The sequence below is a fragment of the Lathamus discolor genome, chromosome 10, assembly GCF_037157495.1.
Source record: "Lathamus discolor isolate bLatDis1 chromosome 10, bLatDis1.hap1, whole genome shotgun sequence".
Lineage (NCBI taxonomy): Eukaryota > Metazoa > Chordata > Aves > Psittaciformes > Psittacidae > Lathamus > Lathamus discolor.
Genome location: NC_088893.1, coordinates 13419692 through 13439814, shown reverse-complemented (window position 1 = coordinate 13439814; position 20123 = coordinate 13419692). Strand labels below are relative to the sequence as shown.

At 42.0% G+C, this 20123-nt stretch overlaps 1 protein-coding gene across 1 annotated transcript in view; it reads left to right on the top strand.

The window, feature by feature from the left end:
- The window catches only part of ITK (IL2 inducible T cell kinase), a 28354-nt gene continuing 8231 nt past the window's right edge, over positions 1-20123 (top strand). The window contains exons 1-11 of the mRNA XM_065690429.1: positions 1-337; positions 9877-9981; positions 11862-11943; positions 13353-13481; positions 14133-14173; positions 14942-15093; positions 15540-15605; positions 15787-15841; positions 18123-18202; positions 18843-18979; positions 19754-19828. Coding sequence (XP_065546501.1) covers positions 167-337; positions 9877-9981; positions 11862-11943; positions 13353-13481; positions 14133-14173; positions 14942-15093; positions 15540-15605; positions 15787-15841; positions 18123-18202; positions 18843-18979; positions 19754-19828 — 1093 coding nt within the window. The 5' untranslated portion in view covers positions 1-166. The remainder of the gene's footprint in view (positions 338-9876; positions 9982-11861; positions 11944-13352; positions 13482-14132; positions 14174-14941; positions 15094-15539; positions 15606-15786; positions 15842-18122; positions 18203-18842; positions 18980-19753; positions 19829-20123) is intronic.

Genomic DNA, 20123 nt, shown 5'->3' with positions numbered 1-20123 from the left:
AGAGGATGTGGTTACGGGTTGACAGAAAGGAAGCTTTGCTGTAGATGGGGAGATAAAGCTCAAAGCACCTACGCTGCCTTTTGAATACCTTTTTTTTTTTACTTAACTGTCTTCCTTCTTGTGTCTCTTTCTTGGACAGGCACTTAGCACATAGGACCAGCACCCCATGTCCTGGGAGACAACCATTCTTGGCTCAGCCATGAATAACTGTGTGCTCTTAGAGGAACTGCTGATCAAAAAATCCCAGCAGAAGAGGAGGACTTCACCTTCCAACTTTAAAGTGCGCTTCTTTGTCTTGACCAAATCCAAGCTGGCTTACTATGAACATCGCCATGGGGTACGTCAGCCATTTTCTCTTTTATAACAGAATAATGAAGGGAAGGATGCTAATGGAGGCAAGCATAATCTTTGTTAAATTTTGTTAACTTTTCTGGTCCTTACTACAGCACCATTCACTGAAAATTGCAAAATGGTCAAACCAGAGGTGATCACTGAGCATTTGGTGTGCACAGAGGAATAAGACTACTTCGCTGTTTTATAGCAGGGATCTAGTTTTGTAGCAGGAATTTAGCACAGGCTGTTGTAACTGGAGTGTGTAATAGCTGTGTGAGCCTGTGCCTGGCAGTTCACAGGGGTACAGCGGTGACCTGGAGTGGCGATTGCAAAGATGACAAATGTACCCTAATTACATCTGCTAAAAAAGTCATCCACAGATCTTCACTATCATTCTTTCCTTCAGGGCAGCAGACTGATTGATGGCTGGTAGGAGACAGTCTTGCTTTTTAACAGAAATTCAGCTGCCATGTGTAACATCATAGAATCATAGAATAGTTAGGGTTGGAAAGGACCTCAAGATCATCTAGTTCCAACCCCCCCGCCATGGGCAGGGACACCTCACACTAAACCATCTCACCCAAGGCTTCATCCAGCCTAGCCTTGAACACCACCAGGGATGGAGCACTCACAACCTCCCTGGGCAACCTATTCCAGTGCCTCACCACTCTAACAGGAAAGAATTTCCTCCTTATATCCAATCTAAACTTCCCCTGTTTAAGTTTTAACCCATTACCCCTTGTCCTGCCACTACAGTCCCTGATGAAGAGTCCCTGAAGGAACCTGGTCCATGGTTCATCTTCAGAGTTAGCTTCAGAAGGGATGCGATGACAAGACCCGAGCCCAGACTAGGCTTTGTTTCCCTAAGCTTGTGTTTCCCTGGTTTACTAAATATGAAGAAAATTGGAAGTCAGTCTGAGCACCCCATTGTGCTAAGTATTCTAGTGAAATGAGAATTATTTCCTTCTTCTATTTAGCTGGATATTTACTGAGCCTCATTATGGTTGTAAATAATATTGCTTGTTTTCCAGCAGTTGCTGAACATGCTGTTAATCCATTATGTTTAGGCACTGTTACTGTATGAAGAGCAGAACTGGGGATTGTGCTGCCTTGCTATGCAGCACTGGAAACTTCGGACCATCTAATCTTGCTCAATTGCAGAAAATTAAATTAAAACTGAACCCAATGAGAAAAGTGATCTTCATAGCATAATGTATAGCTATGTGCCTTGGTATTTTATCATAGCCTAGTTGAGATTGGATAATAACTTTAATGGTTAATAGACATTTTTACTTGCAGGTTATTTCTCTCTAATATGCCCAACAAATTGTTTTTCTTGCTTTTATTTTGTAGACTGTGTTTTTCTTAACTCTGTATTTAAATAGGATAATAGCTGTCGCTGCACACTGTATATTTGGTTTGAGACTGTCTTTGCTCTCCGAACTATCTTTCAAATGTCATTAAAGATTTTAAATTCCATTATAACTATTTCACTTATTCTGGGTTAAATTTTCAAAAGCATCGAATTGATTCTGCTGTAGGTGTTCAGAGAAGTATTCACAACTAATTTTCCTTGTCTCTTTCTGAGTCTTGGTGGACTTGAGATGAACTCAATGTATGCTTTGCATAGACATGTTTGCGGAGTCACAGTAGGTGTCTGTCAGCATCTTGAGACACTGAAATAGCTTGGAAAATGTGACTTGGTGACTTTCAGTGAGACATAGATTTCATAGGCTATGTGAGTGTCTCTGGAAATTTTCTCCCCTAATCTTCCAATTAATAGGTCAATTAGGTGAGATGAGGATTTGGTATCTTACCTACTTCACGTTATATATTATGTATTTTAAACATGTACATATTATATATGTGTAGACATGTATATGCAAACACAGGTGCTACTTTAGGCCCATATACACATTTGAGGGATTGTGGGTGTATCTGTAATTACAGGGCTGATTTTGCTTGAAAAGCCAATTTTTTTCTGACACAAACTATCAAAATCAGGTTGTTACATGAACAGAAGAACTTCGTATGAAATTGAGAGAAAAGAGTTTGTCCTGTGAAATACTCCCAGAACCGATCCTTAGCCCATTCCTTAATCTTCCCCAAAATTAGACCATCCTGGTGAGACCTCCCTGTGGTCAAGGCATTGGTGTTCTGGAGAGGGAAGCTTAGGGCAGCCCATGCAAGTACCATCTTGCTTTGTGCTGAGAACAGAATGAACCCTGAGGAGTGTGCACAGGCATTGAAATCAATGATCTGTAGTGCTCATTCTCTGGCACTGGTTTGGCTCTGCTCCATGGGGACTCTCCAGAAATTTGTGGGGCCAGCAGGGGCTAGTATGGGCTGTCACCATTGCCAGCAAGAAGTTTGCATGTGGTTCTGCTCTGAAGATTTAGGGCAGAGCAATAGAGACATTGCTGTTCTCTGCCAGCTGGCTGCAGTGATGGGGAGTATCCTCAGGCATGTGTACTGCTCCATGGAGATGGGGCCAGCAATGGTCTGAGCTTTTAAATTATGTAATTTTTAAGGGGAATCTCTGTGGATGTTTGCTGTAAGAGTTCTTTAAGAATCCCTTTCCAACCTGTCTGCTATCTTACTGTACTCAGAGTTCAGTACTGTACAGCACCTCCCTCTCCAGTCCCTGGTTAGTCAGTAATAACAGCCTGCGCATAGAGTCAGGTAAAACAATAATGAACTGCTTAACAGTTAGATAAGTCCCACTGATTTCAATCAGGTGGCTTAAAGTAAAGCATACACTTATTTGTTAAGCCCAGGATTACACGTTTTGCTGTATTTAAAAGGGTTTAGCACCCAGTCCCTTTCTCTGCATTTTGGCACTGTAGGTACAAAAAAGATGTTTAAGAGTTTATTGCAGCAGTCCAAAACAAGAAATTAAACAGGTCAGAAGGGTACAGGGATAATTCTGTAAATGATACCAGAAGCTGTCAAGACAACTGACATCAGAGAAGCAAATCTTTGCAATAACTGGAATGGCATTTTTGTTGTAATGGCCACAGCTAGACAGAAAGTACTGTTCTCCTCAGGGGCCAAGCACACCATTGCCATTAATGTTAATGAAAGATATTTACATATCTCATTAGGAGAATGAGCCCCTAATAACTGACAACAATAAGAAGCTGTGTTTTCTGGAATTCATTACGCAGTGCACAATGCAGGGCTGTCTTAACATAAAGCAAAGCCCTGATAAGAGGCACATGTATTCAGCCCCCGTCTCTACTAAAACACATCAGAAGGGCCTTTATTAGAACGTGCAAACCAATTCCATGAGCAAAAATTCTTCATTTCTAAGGTCTGATTTTATAGCTACTTTACATGTGAGTAAATGAGCTTATAGGAATAATCACTTAACTATTTCAATGAGTTTGATCCTTACAAGGCTAACAGATAATGCCAACATTATGTGATACTCTCAGGATCCCAGTACTGTTGCAGCACTGCAGAAGAAGCAGACAAATTAATCCCTCTGGAGAGGTACCTAGGACAGAGTTTCAAATGTCCTCACGTAGCAAAACACTTAAACTGGTGAGTTACGTATATCCCATTTGCTTAACGGCTTATGATGCTTAGTAAATCCTTATGACCCTTAGTAAGGGTTAGCAGACAGAACAGTGAAGAGAGGTCATTTTAGTATTTCCAACACTAAGCAGAGGTTCTTCAGCATGTCACATTCCTGCCGGATGAGGACAGCCAAAAATGAGCATCTCTCCCTGTATTTCAGGCTGGCTGTAGTCTAAAAGGGGCACAGATGTCTGAGGCTCATGGCACACCTAGTGAATAGACTGCTGTCTTCTGGGCTAGCACCACACTAATGTGGTACCTTGACCATTACATGATCCCTGCATCAGAGCTGCTACCTTGGCATGGCTCAGACCTGCAAAGAGTGCCTGGGTCTGTCTGTATCAGGTGTGGAGAAGTGCTCCATGTTCCTACACTAACTTTCCTTCTTCAAAAATAAGCATCTTGCCCTATACAGGCATTCTGAGAATTATTTCAGGGCTGGAAAGGTTGCACCCAACACCTGGGAAGTTCAGGCACATAAATACTTTAAATTTATATCTTCATGCGCTCATGGGCTAAAACGACTCCAGCTTTTAGAGGCAGCAATGAAAAGCGCACACAGAAAAGGACTGAGTTCACTTTCAATTTACATCAGCCCTATTCTTCCTACACTGGTCAGATGCTCAGGAGGTCAAATAGCATGAGTCAGCCTTGTCTTGGGCTCTTTCATTCGGATCTTTGATATTCAGATATAAAGATGGCACTTCAGTGTGCCTTGAAATTTGCTTTCAATTTCTTGTTCCAGGAGAACAAAGGAATAAACGTGGCTGAAAAGCCTTCTATCAGCATCCTAAAAATGCTTCAGCTGCTTTTGTTGAGTTATCCACATGTTGGGTAACTTGCAACAGTCCAGCTACCACCAGTAACAAAAGCAGCACTTTGTTGCAGTCCAGCTGTCCATTTTACCTCCATTATTCTACATGGAATCCAACTTGTCCATGCTGCCACAGAAAGACTTTTTTCCCCCCAAGACTCTAACATAAACAGACTAAGACTTTTCTTCCAGAGCCCTCTATTTTGATGTTCCTCTAAATTAGGGTGACAAATCATACCATTCCTCATTGCCTTGTGCATTCTGAATACCTTACAGTCATGAAGCTCTAATCCTCATACAAAATTGATTTAATTACAGTTTTAAAGACTACCTTCCAAATAAACACACGTGAGTAGATACATTGTTCTTCATAACTTGTCGTGTATTTATTAACAAGTTCTGCTTGCTTGCCAGAATTTGCAATATCATCTGTCTTCTGACACACATCTCCAACTAATTTATCAATAATACACGTACTGCATACATGTGTATTGTTAATATATACATATTAATCACATACAGTACACAAAGAAGTCAGGTTTTGGCATCTGTCTACATCACACTTGTTTCAACGAATTTTTATGTACTAAAATCAACACAACCTTAACTAAGATGCGGACAAGGTACAAACCTATGCATAATATTAAATGAATCCTTTAGTACACCTCTGTAAATACAAAATGGATTTTTTAATAATTCAGATTTTATATTGGAGCTGTGATAGGATTAAGTTCATATTGTTTGCCACAATGAGCCTTGTTTTATTGTGAGATCACATAACCATGGTAATACTGGTTGGCGGGTACTTCTTAAGTTCATTTAGTCTGCCTTTGTGCATGGGGTCAGCGTTAGATCAACGTTCGGAGCAGGACTGTCACCTACACATGGACAAGTCGGCTAGAGCATTGACAAGCCCCTGCTTGAAAACCAAGGACAAAGATTATGCCACAAGCACACAGTCTCATTGCTTTGAAAATACTTTAACGTGCATGCAAGCCTCTTTTCACAGCGACATGCACTTCATTCCAGGGGAATGCAAAAGTCAAGGCTTTTGCGGTTTTGCTTTTATTTTTTTTCCTGTTTGCTCCTGGGGGACTGTATATAGTGATAAAAACCCTGCTTTGGTTTCACCTCCTCAGGCCCACAGAAATCCCCAAATCAGGCTCTGGCCCTGTGCAGGGGCACACTGAGCGCAGCTGGAGCACATGTGACACAGGACAAGCAGGTCATGCCTAGTGCCAAAGCAAAGACTGACATCCACTTAATCACCAGTTAAGTATGGTTCCTTCTAGCAAGACAGTAAGTGAAAGCAGGGAATGAAGTTTAGCTCAGATCCTTACAAAAATACCCTGACACTACAGAGAAGGTCATTAAACGCTCTGATTGATGGAAGCGTTTTAGCAGTTGAGTTTACAGAGGACTGGAATTTCCTACCTTGCTCCTCCACAGCTATAAATTAGCTTTCCCCTGACCTCCTGCTTCAGCCAGCATTGCAAAGGAAGGGCCACACAGGCAATGGGGATGAAGTACTAGGAGATGGAGATGTGAACACAAACACCCAGTGATGCAGGGCAAGGAAAGCCTAGCTGCAGTGTAGAGAGCCCTTGGTAGTGACTGATGACAAGGGGCCATATGACACTTAATTGCTTGGTTTTCCCCTCACCAACACAAAAGAAACAAGTTCTTAATACAACTATTGGACTAAGGGAGCTTTATGAAACATGGCATGCTGCCTTTCTGTGCCAGCAAATGCTGCCTGCTCTCTCTTCCTGTGCTCTTTGAGATAAGGTTCTGCCCACCTCTGCCTTACCTCTCTCTAGCATTTGGCTTCCCTCCCTTGCCTCTGATTCCATCACTGGCGCCTACTTTTCTTGCCAGGGCTCGTAGGTAAATAAGTGGGGTTCAGCAAAACCTTTAAGCATCCACCAAAAGACCTTCAGCCGAAGTGCTTGGGGCAGAGCATTTGATGAATGGGTTTCACAAATAGCAACAGCAAAGTGTTAGCCAGAAAGTAGCAAATTCCTCAGACTGCAGAGCCCATATCTTACAAGATCTTAGACATTCACAAAGCCTGACGGTGCAGAGCCATGGTCAGAAAGTGTTCTCACAGCTCAGATCTGCCAGCTGCAGCAGCTGCTGACAGCTCTCTGACCTTTCACTATGGGCTCCAAATCCCTGCATGTGGTAGATGCCAGGTAGCTTATTCCCTGAGCAAGCACCATGAGATGCCTTCAGAATCACAGGTTAAGGCTGTCAATTGTCCCATAGTCAATTGTCCAAGTATCTAATGCCAATAGGGACCATTGGGATTACGTAGTTTATGCAGTAGACACAAACTAAAGGATTAATCAGTGAAAGAGCTGCTGGAGCTGTTTGGCAGGAGGAGGTGAAATAGCAAAGATGAAGACTGTAATGTGTTGGGCTTGTGACGAACCTGGTTCTGTTCAGAAGTGTCAGCTCACCTTCCCAGAATTGTCACATTGCAAATAATGCACCAAACGAAACAAAACAGGATGGACTGATCCGCAGCACACTGACAGCAGCATGCTTTGCTTTTCTTTACACACACATTACACAGTAAGACCACTGATGCTCTTTCTGACCGACCAGCTAAAACATCTATGTAATTATACTCCAGTCAGACTGAAAACAACAAACAGAGATTAGTCAGCATGTTCTGTCTCTCCCCTTTAGGAACAAGTCTCTGAGGTTTTTTGGAGACCATTTTTAAGAGGCTTTTCCTCTCCACTCCCTTCCAAATGGCCCAGTTGGTTTTGTTGGATGAAAGTGCAGTCAAGCATCACAAAAGCAGGGATATGTTTAGTTTCCAACCCAGTTTCTGGCAAGTGCCTGGTGTGTGAGTGGTATTTCCAGTTCATGCTGCTACAGGGCTGTAATTGCTTTTTGTCAACAAAGTCCCATCTGCTGAGTATCTACTGGGCAATGCACTGGCTGTGAGATGTACCCTGACATTGCACTGCAATGTGAGGTTGTGAGGATATGAGGAGCTTCCATTTCTGAATGATGTGATTAAAAGGAGCACAGTAGGTGATGAGAGCTGCAGGATGACTGCATAATGCTCCTTGAGAAGGCTGGACCCTATCTTTCAGCAGAGTCTGGAAAGATAACAACAATCTGCAGTGAAAGAACAGAGTGTGTGACTGGCTTCCTAAAGCCTCACAGGAGGACTGTATGTGGTTAAGCCCTGGGACTTCAAAGGAATAAGATGAAGGATAGTTCAATGCTACCAAAATTGAAGGCTGTTATAGAAAATAAATGGTTTTGGGTCTCATCGAAAGGGTAGAAGTCCCAAAGGCAGAACAAATGATAGAGGAGGTTGTGGCAAAGAGACAGAGGAAGCCAAGTCTGGCTTCCTCTGTGAAAGAAAGACAGGAATAGATGAGAATAAAAGAAAATAGATGGTGAAAATGGAGTGCAGTAAGGCCTTCTAAGGCTTGGCAATACTCTTGACACTTAATTGGTATTTACATTTAGGGGTGCTTTACATCCTTGGGTTTATTGACATAAAAAGATCCCAGTTCACCCTGAAGACCTACATGCAAAGATGTTGTCTACAGGAGACAGTCCTGGCAGTGAATCCAGAGGCACTGGTTAAACTGTAAGCAAATACAAATACAAAACCAAATACACCAGCAAAATCCAGCAAGAGCAATGTGAGACCACACTGCAATAATTTCCCTTCTCTTTCCTCAAGTTCAATTATACGAAGGCAAAATACCCAGCCAGTTGTGCAAGAATGAGGTTTGAGGAGCTTTGGGGCCTCTCAGGTTTGAGGCTGTTGACAGTATACTATGGCAAACCTCACCCCATCTCCAGTGGCATCAGCTTCTTCACTGTTTTAGGTTAAATTTAATGATGAAAGGTAGCAACAGAGCAGCAGTGAGGGTCAGCACAGGAGTGGGGACAGCTGCCGCCAGTGGGACAGAGCTGCAGGGTCACAGTGACATAGGGAAGAAGGGGCAAGAGGGAGCTGGAGGGTGAAGGACGCAAAGGGTTGCATTGTAGGTCTGAGGGAGAGCGAGAAGGTTGCCAAAGTCTTGCTGTGTCTCTCAGTGATAACCTGTGACAGGTACAACTCAGTCACTGAAGTTCATGCTCTCTCCTGAAAAAACAGAAGCTTTTGCAGTGTTTTGGGGTTCATAAATCTCACCGATTTCCGTCACACTGTCACAAAGCTGAGCTGGGAGACAGCGAGTGTTTAATCCTTACTGAAAACAAAGCAAAACAGGAAACCAGTTTGCATCTAAAGAGCAAACATATTTGTAGTGAATCCTTCAGAAGCATGCATCAGACACCAAGCTTCAGCTCAGCTCCCGCCTGCCATTTGAGCATCCACCTCACCCCTCTCTTGCAAAAGCTGAGTGTCATACACCAAGGAGCTATGGGGTAAGGACTCAGTAGGAAATAGGGTACACCGAGGTAGCTGGGATACTTGGATGTCTGTTCTTTTCTTACCCTTTTCTAACTGCCCATAGCATTATCTAGGCATCTGGTATATGATGAATAATAATGCAGCAGAGGCTGCCAGAAAAAATAGTTTTGTTGGCAAATATTTGAGGCTATTATTTACTTCAAAATTTCCTGTTATTTTTGCTTAGCTGACAGAACAAAACCAGGGAGGTGTTTTGTTTCTTGGAACACAGATGCAGTAAAAATGCTACATTTGAGCTAAAATGTAAAGGTTTGAAATTCTCAGTGCCCAGACATTTTTTTAATAAAATATTCAATGCTTTGTAGCTTTTCAGGATGAAACAGGAGTGTTGGTAAACATTTCATTGAAATAGTTCCTTTTGGTTAAAAGGGCATTTCATTTTGTTGGAAGAAAAAAGCCACCTTGAATTTCAATCAAAGGTTTTGACTGGTTCACTAAGAACCCGTGTGCTGCGTTGAAATGTGTGTGTGTGTTCATATATGTGTGTATGTTCATATATGTGTGTGTATGTGCAGTCCATGTGGAGGTGCCATATATGAGAATGATTCTTCATACTTTTAAATGCCTTATATAATCAGTTAATTTATTACTCCACCATTAAAATTAAATCCCTCATGGACAGGACAGTCTTGTCTAATCATTCACTTTATCCACAATCATTATCATTAACCAACTGTTTTTCCCTGTCTTTTAGAAGAAAAAGACTTTGAAGGGTTCTGTGGAGCTTTCCAGGATTAAATGTGTGGAAATCGTGAAAAGTGACATCATCATTCCCTGTCAGTATAAATACCCTTTCCAGGTGAGTCTGTCTGGTGACTGTACTGATAGAGAGATACCACCTTATTTAGTATTTCAGTAAAATCCTCCCTCACAGCGCAGTTGTTAATGAGCCCAACACCAGGGTGAATAACAACACAGGAAGAAAAAGCAGATCAAGGTTTGAAATGACCTGGGGAATCACAGACTGCATTTTATAACAGGGCCTATAAACTCTTACACTAATTGGTTTTAAACTGGAAAGGATCATTAGATCTTCTAATCTTATCCGGTGTTTAACACAGTATTCAGCTATGCCACTAACTCCTGTTCGGAGAAAGACCATGTTTCACACACAGAATCCTCTCAGGGTTTTGGCTGATTTACATGTGTGGTGCTGAAACTAAATACATTCAGTGGCCTTTGCGTCAGAAACTGGTGAATGCGATGTGCTAGGGAGGCTGCTCCAAGATGAGAACAAAGAGACCAGTACTGGTGGGCTGGTAATAGTGGACCAGTCATGATGGACAGTGCTCCACTGAGGTTGCGGTAATTGCTACTGCTTGTAGCACATCTAAATTTTGTCCCACAAGTCAGTTTTGTGGTATTTTGTAAAATTATATTGTCTGGGTTTAAAAAAAATATATCTCGGCTGCACCCATCTGTAAATCTTCTGTGGAACCACCAGTGCCTCTTTAGGTTTGTTGGGCTCATCTGGCAAGTGAGCCCCTTGCAGAGAGGCATGAAATGAGTGATTCTGTGCAGTTGTGCATGTTCATGGCTACGTCTTTTTGGGAGCTGCTTACTGCATGTTCCAAACTCTGCCTTACATTGTCAAGACATCATAAATAATATCAAGAGGAGTGGCTTTAAACAAGTGGGAATTATTCCTCCCCTATTTCTGTTTTTTGTAAAAGAGGTTATAATTTATCTGTATGTAGCATGAAAACTGGGTCACACAGCTGTCTGTGTGTGCCTGCAAGGGCACCAGGCCAAGAGACAGCAAATGTTTCCTGTTCTTTAAACAATAATCACCTTTGCCTCACCTATACCCCTGGAAAAACTTTTAAAACCAGCTGCTCTCTTTCAGAAACCTCTGTTCAAAGACAGTGGTCAAAACATCTGTGCATCAAAGAGATCAGGTCCCATTTGGAATTAAACTGTTGAGATAAATATTGGAAGAGAACTATGGATCATGCATTAAATCAAATTTTATTCATCCAATTCAGTGTATGAGTCATCTCAGTTCTTGTGATGATTTTACTCCTGGCCTGAAATTTCAGAAACATTCTGTGTTTCTCTTCCTTTATTTATTTGTCGTTAAGGCCAAGTTAATGAAAACAGCATCTTGATTGCTCATTGTTCATCTGCTCCAGCTTCTTATTTCCCATCTATAATCCTACTGAAAGCTATTAAAAACTTTGGGGAGTAACAGTAATCCAAGTATCTCCAGGGAGTTGCATGAGATCTATATTTATACAAAAAAAAAAAGACTAAATTTGGCTTTTAGATCTTAAGTGAAGGTATCTTAACAAGAAACTGCTAAGAAGCAGAAGCCATTTCCCCAGAGATGCTTTAGGATAAACTGCAGCCAGTGAGTAACATGCTAAACCCTCTGCAGATTGAAATTGCTACATCTCCACTAATTTCACAGACATTTCTTAACAGCACAGAAATGATGCAATCACTGCTTGTCTAGAATTCTTTCTTGGTCGTAATTTCTGCTCCATATTAAATAATCAAGTCAATGAGGTTAAGAAACGCTTTTGCACAGACTCTGTTACTCCACTTTTGCATGTCATCATTTTGTGTTTAACTTGTTGGTGTGAGGGCTGCTCCCTGTTGCTTTCAGCGGCTCCATCGTGCCCAGCATATGTGGGATTGCTTCTAATGGTTTGCTCTCTTCTTCACTCCCCTCTCCAGATCGTCCACGATAACTACATACTGTATGTGTTTGCACCTAATCGTGAGAGCCGGCAGAGATGGGTCTTTACACTGAAAGAAGGTAATAAAACCCCTGTGCTCACCTAATGTTGAAGTTACTTATCCCAGACCAGGTTTTTTACAGACTATAATGCAGAGAAAATATGCAAGAATGGTCAATGTCTTAGATTTAAGCATGCAAAGTGATATTGGGGAATGAGGTTATAACATCAAATTGTTTGTGTTTGCAGCAGCAGTAGAAAATTTGGCCATGGAATGCTTTATTTGCTTCTTTCAAGGATAAGCTGTTAATATGTTACTGTAATTTGAGGTTTCATATTCAGGAAGAGAAGAGGTTTTTTCTGTGTCTATTTTGTTTTTAGAAATTAATCTTTTTTGCATAGCAGATTTTTCAGCTCTTACTAATAGATGTTTTGTTTAGATGACAACCTTCTTAGAGAATCATGATTATTAAGTAACATTTTTGCATGTAGCTTTCATTTCCTGTTCACCTTGTGAATTGTGCTGTGCTCTGCTGTAATGATGCTGAACAGAAGGTACCATAACTAACCACTGCAGGCAGAAACGAAGCCGAATACTTGACATAAGGGAAGTGTTACTTGGTTACATGAAAACTGCACCAAGCTTCTGTCATAGTTTTTTCCTGCTTTGTAACACAAGCTGCTGTATTGTTCACTCTGAAAACATTGTGTCTCATGCAGATATTATTAAGTTCATGCACTTATTCTTGCAACTGTTTATTCCCCTTCTGGACAGCACTCACTCCAAGCTTCTACTTTATCACATCTTGTTCAACATTCAGAGATTGTCCCTTCCCTTGAGCAATTTCAATAGTCTCTTGAGACAGGACAGCAGAAATGTTTTGTTCTTTTTAGGAAAATTATTATTACAGATGGGGAGCCTGAGCTTCAAGAAGGACCTCTGATCACTCATACAGATATTCAAGCCTAGTATTTACATGTGCAAAAAATGGTTAGTGCTGATGAATGCCAGCTTATTCAGCTGCTTGACCTTCTGACACCAGGCCAAAGCAGCAAGTGCCTGTGCCCTACATCCACAAATACTGTAAAGATACAGTCTCTCATGGGAACCATCAGTATATGGACTTCCAGGTTTTATTTCCTTTTAGAAGACCTTCCTTCTGTGGTTTTGGTGTTTATCAGTTTAAAGAGAGAGACACTTTGATAGGATTCTGGTCTCCCGCAGTAGAGAGGTATAGGCTCCATCAGCAGCAGGAAGGCTATTCCTCCACATCAATGGTGAAATTCAATCTTTTTGGGAAAAAGAAAACATCAGTGGAAGAGGCTGATATATAATAATAACTAAAAGCTTGGTTTGACCACAAGAAGCTTCTTTTGAGTGCAGATTATTTCCATTCAGTTCTAGATGTCTTTCAGAGCTGACATGAATGCAAATAAATTAATTTTCCCCCTCTTTTTATTTCTTTTTCCTTCCCCCAACATTTTCCAGAAATCATAAACAACAACAGTCTGGTTTCAAAGTGTCATCCAGATTTTTGGATAGATGGCAAGTGGATATGCTGTGCTCAGACTGAGAAGATGGCAGTTGGCTGTGTGGAATATGATCCTACCAAAAATGGTATGGGATTTGTTAAGACCATCCCTACTTTGAAAATATTTATTCCTAGCAAAAGTAAAGGGTTGAATCTGTCTCGTACAAAACATCAAAGAATATCATATTACATTTCCATCAGAAGGCATGTTGCTGGCTTCTTGGTATATTATGGCTTATATTTAACTGTATATAGCATTCTTTGTTTAGAATTAATATTTTCCTCTGTGTGATGCTTGGGGCTGTCTTTGGAATCAGATAGAGAACTAAGAATTTGATCAGCTATGATCCGTCAAAAACCCATAATAAGAGCTTTCTTGATATGCACGCATTCAACCCTGTGCGTCCTATTTTGTCCTAACAACACTTCCTCTGTGGCTTCAATGGCTAAGCGTAATCTTCACTTTGTCTCCTGAAAAAACATATAAGCAGTCAATCATTCTTAACCCAAGACACTGTAACCCTGCACCTGGGGGATTCCTTAAGTAACCTGTACCCCAGTTTCAAACCCATGCTGTGTGGCTGAGTCGCTGTGTGGGTGCAGACTGTCTTACTCTAAAAGGCCAAGACTCGCTACTCACTGGGTTTGTATCATCATTATCAATTCATTACCTTGACATTTTCTCCCCTGGTTTTGTCCAGATTTACTTCCAATTATCTTTCTTGATTGCTTTCCAGCCTCGAAGAAGCCTCTTCCTCCCACTCCTGAAGATAACTGGGTGAGTGCAGAGAGGCACATGACGCTGTTCTTGGTGTCCTGTCCTGTGTGCTTAACCAGCAGTGGTCAATATACCCTCATTAAAGTTCACTGTAGTGCGGTGATGTGGAATATCACCTGTGATAACATTCCCTGGGCTTTTCTCTCGCCTTTTCCATATTTTTCCATGAGCCAGAGGTTCACTTCTACAAAGTCAGCCTGGTTTCACAGATAACTTTCCAATGGTGACTGGAGCTTCAATTGTTTTTTTGTTTTCAATCTATAGACAGGGAAATTGGGGAAGTAGGAGGGATATGAGAAAAGCTGCTGTGAAGGGGAATAGAGAAGTAATTTTCTTGTTGATGGGACAAAATGTCATCAGCTTATTTAATAAGAAGGGAGAAAAGGGAGAAGCAGGGCATGAGAAAAGGGCTGGAGGGCAGCAGAGCATGGGACAGTCCCCCTCTAGGGAGGCCATGGAGATTTTATCACCAAAGGGTTTTAAGAGGAATCTCTGAATAACAGATCAGACAGAGGTAATCCTGCCCTAAGAAGAAGTAGATACCTATTTTCTGCGCAAGTGAAATTTCTATATTAAATTAATTGTTTAAATGTGCTAAAAATTCTCATCTTGGCACCATACCCCATGAGACAGCCTGGGGTGCTTTCCCAGCTTTAGGGCTTTTGAGCCCAGAGAAAACCAATGCTGCCAGGGACATATCATTTTAGAGAATATGCTATTGTTTTTTATGACTATGAATATGATGAGCCTTTTGCCTAATTTGTGCAGAAATTGTTGCTAGACCCGAAGGAAACCTTAGTCATGGCCATATATGACTATGAAGCCCAGAATCCGCAGGAGCTGACATTACAATGTAATGAGGAATATTATGTGATTGACAGCTCTGAGGAACATTGGTGGCTGATTCAAGATAAGAATGGGTAAGTCCCTTTTCAACAGCCAATTTACAAATCCATTCTAAATCCAGTTTGTTCTCCCATTAACATATATGCTGGCCTCTTGTATAACTTTTGTGAAAGTTATCCTCTGTTATACAGGGAAAAAGTGATAGAAGGTTATTTATAGTAATTTTCTTCCCTTTGATGCTGCTTGAATTCCGGCAGCTTAAGAAAAGGATTTGAATGTTAATTAAAATAAACAGCCCTCAGCTCAGGCTGATATTTGCTGTCATAATGTGGGGGGAAAATAGTGATAAATGTGAAACTTTGCAAGTTTAGGGGTCCAATCAGTTGTTTCCTTCTCCAGTAACCTTACTAAATACAAAACAATCATGCAAAGAGCAGGCAAACCTGTCAGGGCTGACTCCTCCAGATGCAGAGAAAATCCTGTGTGTCTGGCACGCTCACGCCATGTCGTATTTCAACAGGCATGAAGGCTATGTGCCAAGTAGCTACCTGGTGGAAAAATCACCCGAGAATCTGCAAATATATGAGTAAGTTGTGCCTGTGTTTGTCTCGTGTCTCCAAGTGCCCTGGATTTGTTCTACAAGCCTCAAACATTGCTACCCCACATAATGTGTCACCGCTCATGCTGGGGGCACTGAATTCAGATGCTTTTCAGCAGAAACTTGACTAGCCTTGCAACGCTGACTGGGAGTCTTTTGATGTTTTCAGATGGTACAATAAGAACATCAGCAGAAGCAAAGCAGAAACGCTCCTCAAGGATGAGGTAAAGCAGTGCTACATGCAGGGTGGATGGGCAATAATAATTAATTAATGACAAATGAGGAGAAGCCTGTGAGGGTTGCTTTGTGTAAGAGAGAGCTGGACCCTGGGTTCCTGCTGTGGTGTTGTCCTTGGCTATTCTTAGTGTGCGATGCAAGATAAAGGATCACCAGCAGCCTCCCCCTTACCTCCATGGTAGCTGAGTGTGGGCAGAGAGCCGTGCCATCTTTCTTTGGTTAAATAACTGGGGCTGGTGGAAAACACTCTTTCTGAACACTGCATCGACTGAAAACTGTGATTTTAACTCATCTTTTCTGCCTCTGCAGGAGGCCTGTGGATGCAGTGGTTCTCTGAAATATAACCAATCTCATGCTGAAGTGTTTTGGGTGAAAGCCAGAAGTATGGGTTTGGGCTTTTTTGGTTCTCTGTATGTGTGTGTGTGCATGTGAGCATCTTTCATTTCTCAGCTGAGACAGTTTTCCAGTGAAGACTGTACTGAAAATAGAAAGAATAAACTTCTTGTTCAAATTTTCCACACAAACATACCCTTAGTTTTAAAATCACCTCTTATACTAACAGGACACCCAAATAAAGTGTTGTTTCTTGCAATGATAGCATTTTATGCAAATAAAAGCATTTTTGTGTGGTTTAAAATATTGTTTTAGTTCTTATAACTCCTGCGGGATCTGTCCACACATGGTTTAGTGATCTTATTTTTCCTTCTGGTCCTACCAGCACAACTTCTCTGTGGCAGCTACCCCCATGTGGCTGCAGAGGCTTCTGGCTCAAAACCTTGCAGCACCCACAGCTTCCCCCCCAAAATATGGCCAAGCTCACAAGTGATCTTTGGCCAGATTTCCTGCCAAGTGAGAGAGAAGGACAAGAAAAGAGCTTCAAGTAACTAACTTGCCTCTCTGTGCAAGCAACCCCACACTGCCAGGGAGATGAGTCCTAAAGCCCTCACTGTGCATGATAAAGATGCTTTTTAGAGTTTCTCTGTGCTAGATATTAAATAGTGCAGGTATGGTAGAAGTTGCACAGGCGTGCATTAAAGAGATAACCCTGGAAAGTGTATAGCTCAGTGGGCTGATCCCATCTGGTCAGATGGTAGATGTTGCACAGACGTGCATTAAAGAGATAACCTTGGAAAGTGTATAGCTCAGTGGGCTGATCCCATCTGGTCAGAGCTGAGCACTGAAAGTCAGCAGCTCACATGCAGGGGATGCAGTAGCAGTCTCAGCCTTTGTGTTCACCTGGAGCTGAATCAGGTGGGAAATAGGACAAGGCAGGGGGCACTTGGTGGATTAGGTTTGCATCAGGTGTTGTGGGTGGATAGATGACACATAAACTGAAGGAAATCTACCATGTAGAGCAAAGGAGGAGAAGAAATAATCAGGCACTTGGGATGCCAGATGAAAAGCATCTTTATCTGCAAACAGAGGAAAAATGTGGTTTTTGTTACGAATGTGTAGATCAGCACAGCATATTGCATCCAAACTGTTATGTTAAATTTTCTCCTCTGCCTCTGCCATCTGATCCATTAGTGCCTGGCCCTTCAGGATCGTGACCTATGATACACTTTAGCATTCAGATGAGTAGAAAACAATTAAAAAGGAAAATTGTTCTGTGAGTGCCAGAGTAGAGGAACCCTGCTTTCCTACACAGTTCTGTTTAGATACAGGATGACTGGGGGACCTATGAAAGGCAGGATCTTGTCCAAGCTTTTCCCATTTGTGGCACATTGACAAATTATCCTTCATACATTCCCATATGGATTTTCTGGTGTTGCATAAATCGTACTCTTTTTCTGTAGCTGCTCTCTCAATGGAGAGCACTCAAAGAGGCTTGTCTTTCCACTTGGCTGCTCATCGCGTTGGATTTGTGTGAAATTATTATCACTAGTGTTCTGTCAGATTGAAAGGAGCCAATGGGTTCAAAATTTCTAGAGAGGCTTGAGGGGACAGAGGCACACGCTCGTGTACACCCACATCTACACAGCACAAGTGCACATACCTCATTTCCTCAGGAAGCTGAGCTAAAAATACAGAGCACCCGTCAGAGACCAGCTTCATGTACCTGCAGACATGGGCAGCCATCAGAGCTGTGCATGGAACAGACCAAGCTTTGTCAGCTGGCTGATGGCCCCACTTCTCCTACATGTTTAGCACATCCTCATGACAGAGTAATGAGGAGGGCTGAAATGAGCAGAGCTTTGTCCCCAGACCACTTCTCTTTCATTCCCATTTTGTCTCTAACCAGTTTTCTCTCCTTTGCTCCTGTTGCAGGGTAGGGAAGGTGCTTTCATGGTGAGAGATTCAAGGCAGCCTGGCATGTACACAGTCTCTGTTTTCACCAAAGCTTTAAGGTACAGCTGAGCTCAGCAGCTTTTCGCATCAATTACATCAATGAAATGGCTTCTGTGAGAGTGTAATCTCTGTTTTGGCATTATAAAGAGAGAACAGAAGGCTCACGAAAATTATAGAGGAAAACACTTCCAAAAAAGGCAGAAAAGATAGCTGCCATTCGCAAAGTGTATTAAAGGCTCCACTTCTCCCTCCATCTAAATATATGCCTAAAAATAGTGTCTTAAACATCACTGGGGTTGTAATTTTAATGGCATTGTCTACCCAGATTAAGTGTTGGTAGCATCAACATGGAGTATATCCTGGACTCATCAGAGGTGGGTAATACAACACTAGTGAAAGGGTTTCAGTGATGGGGCAGAAAGTTTTGCTTCAGAAAGAAGAGGTAGAGAAACTGTACTCAACCTGCCTTATCAGGAAATCTCAGCCTCTCTAGAGATAAGACCATCTGTGAGTGAGAGGGAGAACATGCAAGCACACAGCTTTTGTTAGCAATGGCAACTCACTCCTTGCTCCCCACCCATTCATTGTGCGTAGGGAAAGTTCTACCCTTTTCTCACTTGCTCCTCTTCCATTTGTACTCAGATTCCTGTCTTTTTGCTGCAGCCTAGTTTTCCTCAAAGAAAACCTCCTCTTTTTCAGCACGGATAACAATCCTGTTATAAAGCATTATCACATCAATGAGACAACTGACTTTCCCAAGCGATATTACTTGGCAGAAAAGCATGTGTTTGACTGCATACCTGAACTCATCAACTATCACCAGCACAATGCAGGAGGTAAGTAAAGGCTGATGCTGAGCAGGGGAGCTGTTGTTTTACCATGCAGCCAGGTAAGTCTTTTCACTGAAGGAAGGCTCCCAAGCCCTCTGTCCTTACAATGAAATCTTAAATGCATCACTTTTTCTTCCACTTATCCTGGCACTCATGGTGGGAGAATGATCATCTCAGGCCAGCTTCCAGCATTACATCTTCATTCTGGTTATCCTTCTAAAGCTGACTATGACCAACACAAATGTTATAGTGACATACTATAGAGAGCTCTTTCATTCCTGGGAGCCAATGGGGATGTGTCACCACTGTCAGAGCAAGCTATCTGAATTACACTGCAGACCCTTCTTGCCCAGGAGGCGATACATCCCTGGGCCTTGATTTGACACAAATTTAGGGGCATGGCCATGATCCATAGCCAGGCATGGAAGTTACCAAAGACCCCCATCCCTACAGCCCAGGAGTACCAAGAGAAATCTTGGGCTTCAAAAATACCCTACAAATAAAAGGTATCATTTTGAATTTCATCAGAATTAATAGAAACTCTCAGCTCACATTTGCTGACAGAGTGAAAATGGGAAATTAGCTGAAACTGCTCAGAATTGGCTTCCTTCTAGCAGGCAGGAAATCATAGTCTGAATAGAGGTTTAGCTGCCCTCAAGTGGAGCTGAGAACTCAGTACAATATATCTGCTTCCAGTATCCAGGCTGCCTTCTGGGTAGTGACAGCCACACTTCCCATGACTGACAACAACTGGAATCCACCTTTTCCTCTGTTATCCAGGTCTTGTCACTCGCTTGCGGTATGCAGTCTCTTCTTGGAGGAAAAAGGCCCCAGTCACTGCAGGGCTGAGCTATGGTATGGTACTCTCATGACTATATGGGAATCAGTCTCCTCACTGGTTAGCTGGGTGGTCCTGAATATCCCCTTGGATATTGATGAATATTCATGTGATGATCACCACAATAAATAGCTTTCCTCAGACATTTACACTGCACTATTCACTAGATTATCATCTTTGTTATTACCATTGACAACTGAATGAACTGATTGTGCAGTGCCTTGAGGGAGGTGATGAGAAACCCAGGGTCTCAATGAAATTAACATTAAATACTGAAATGAATGCTTGAACAAAAGTGATGGAAGTAGGAGC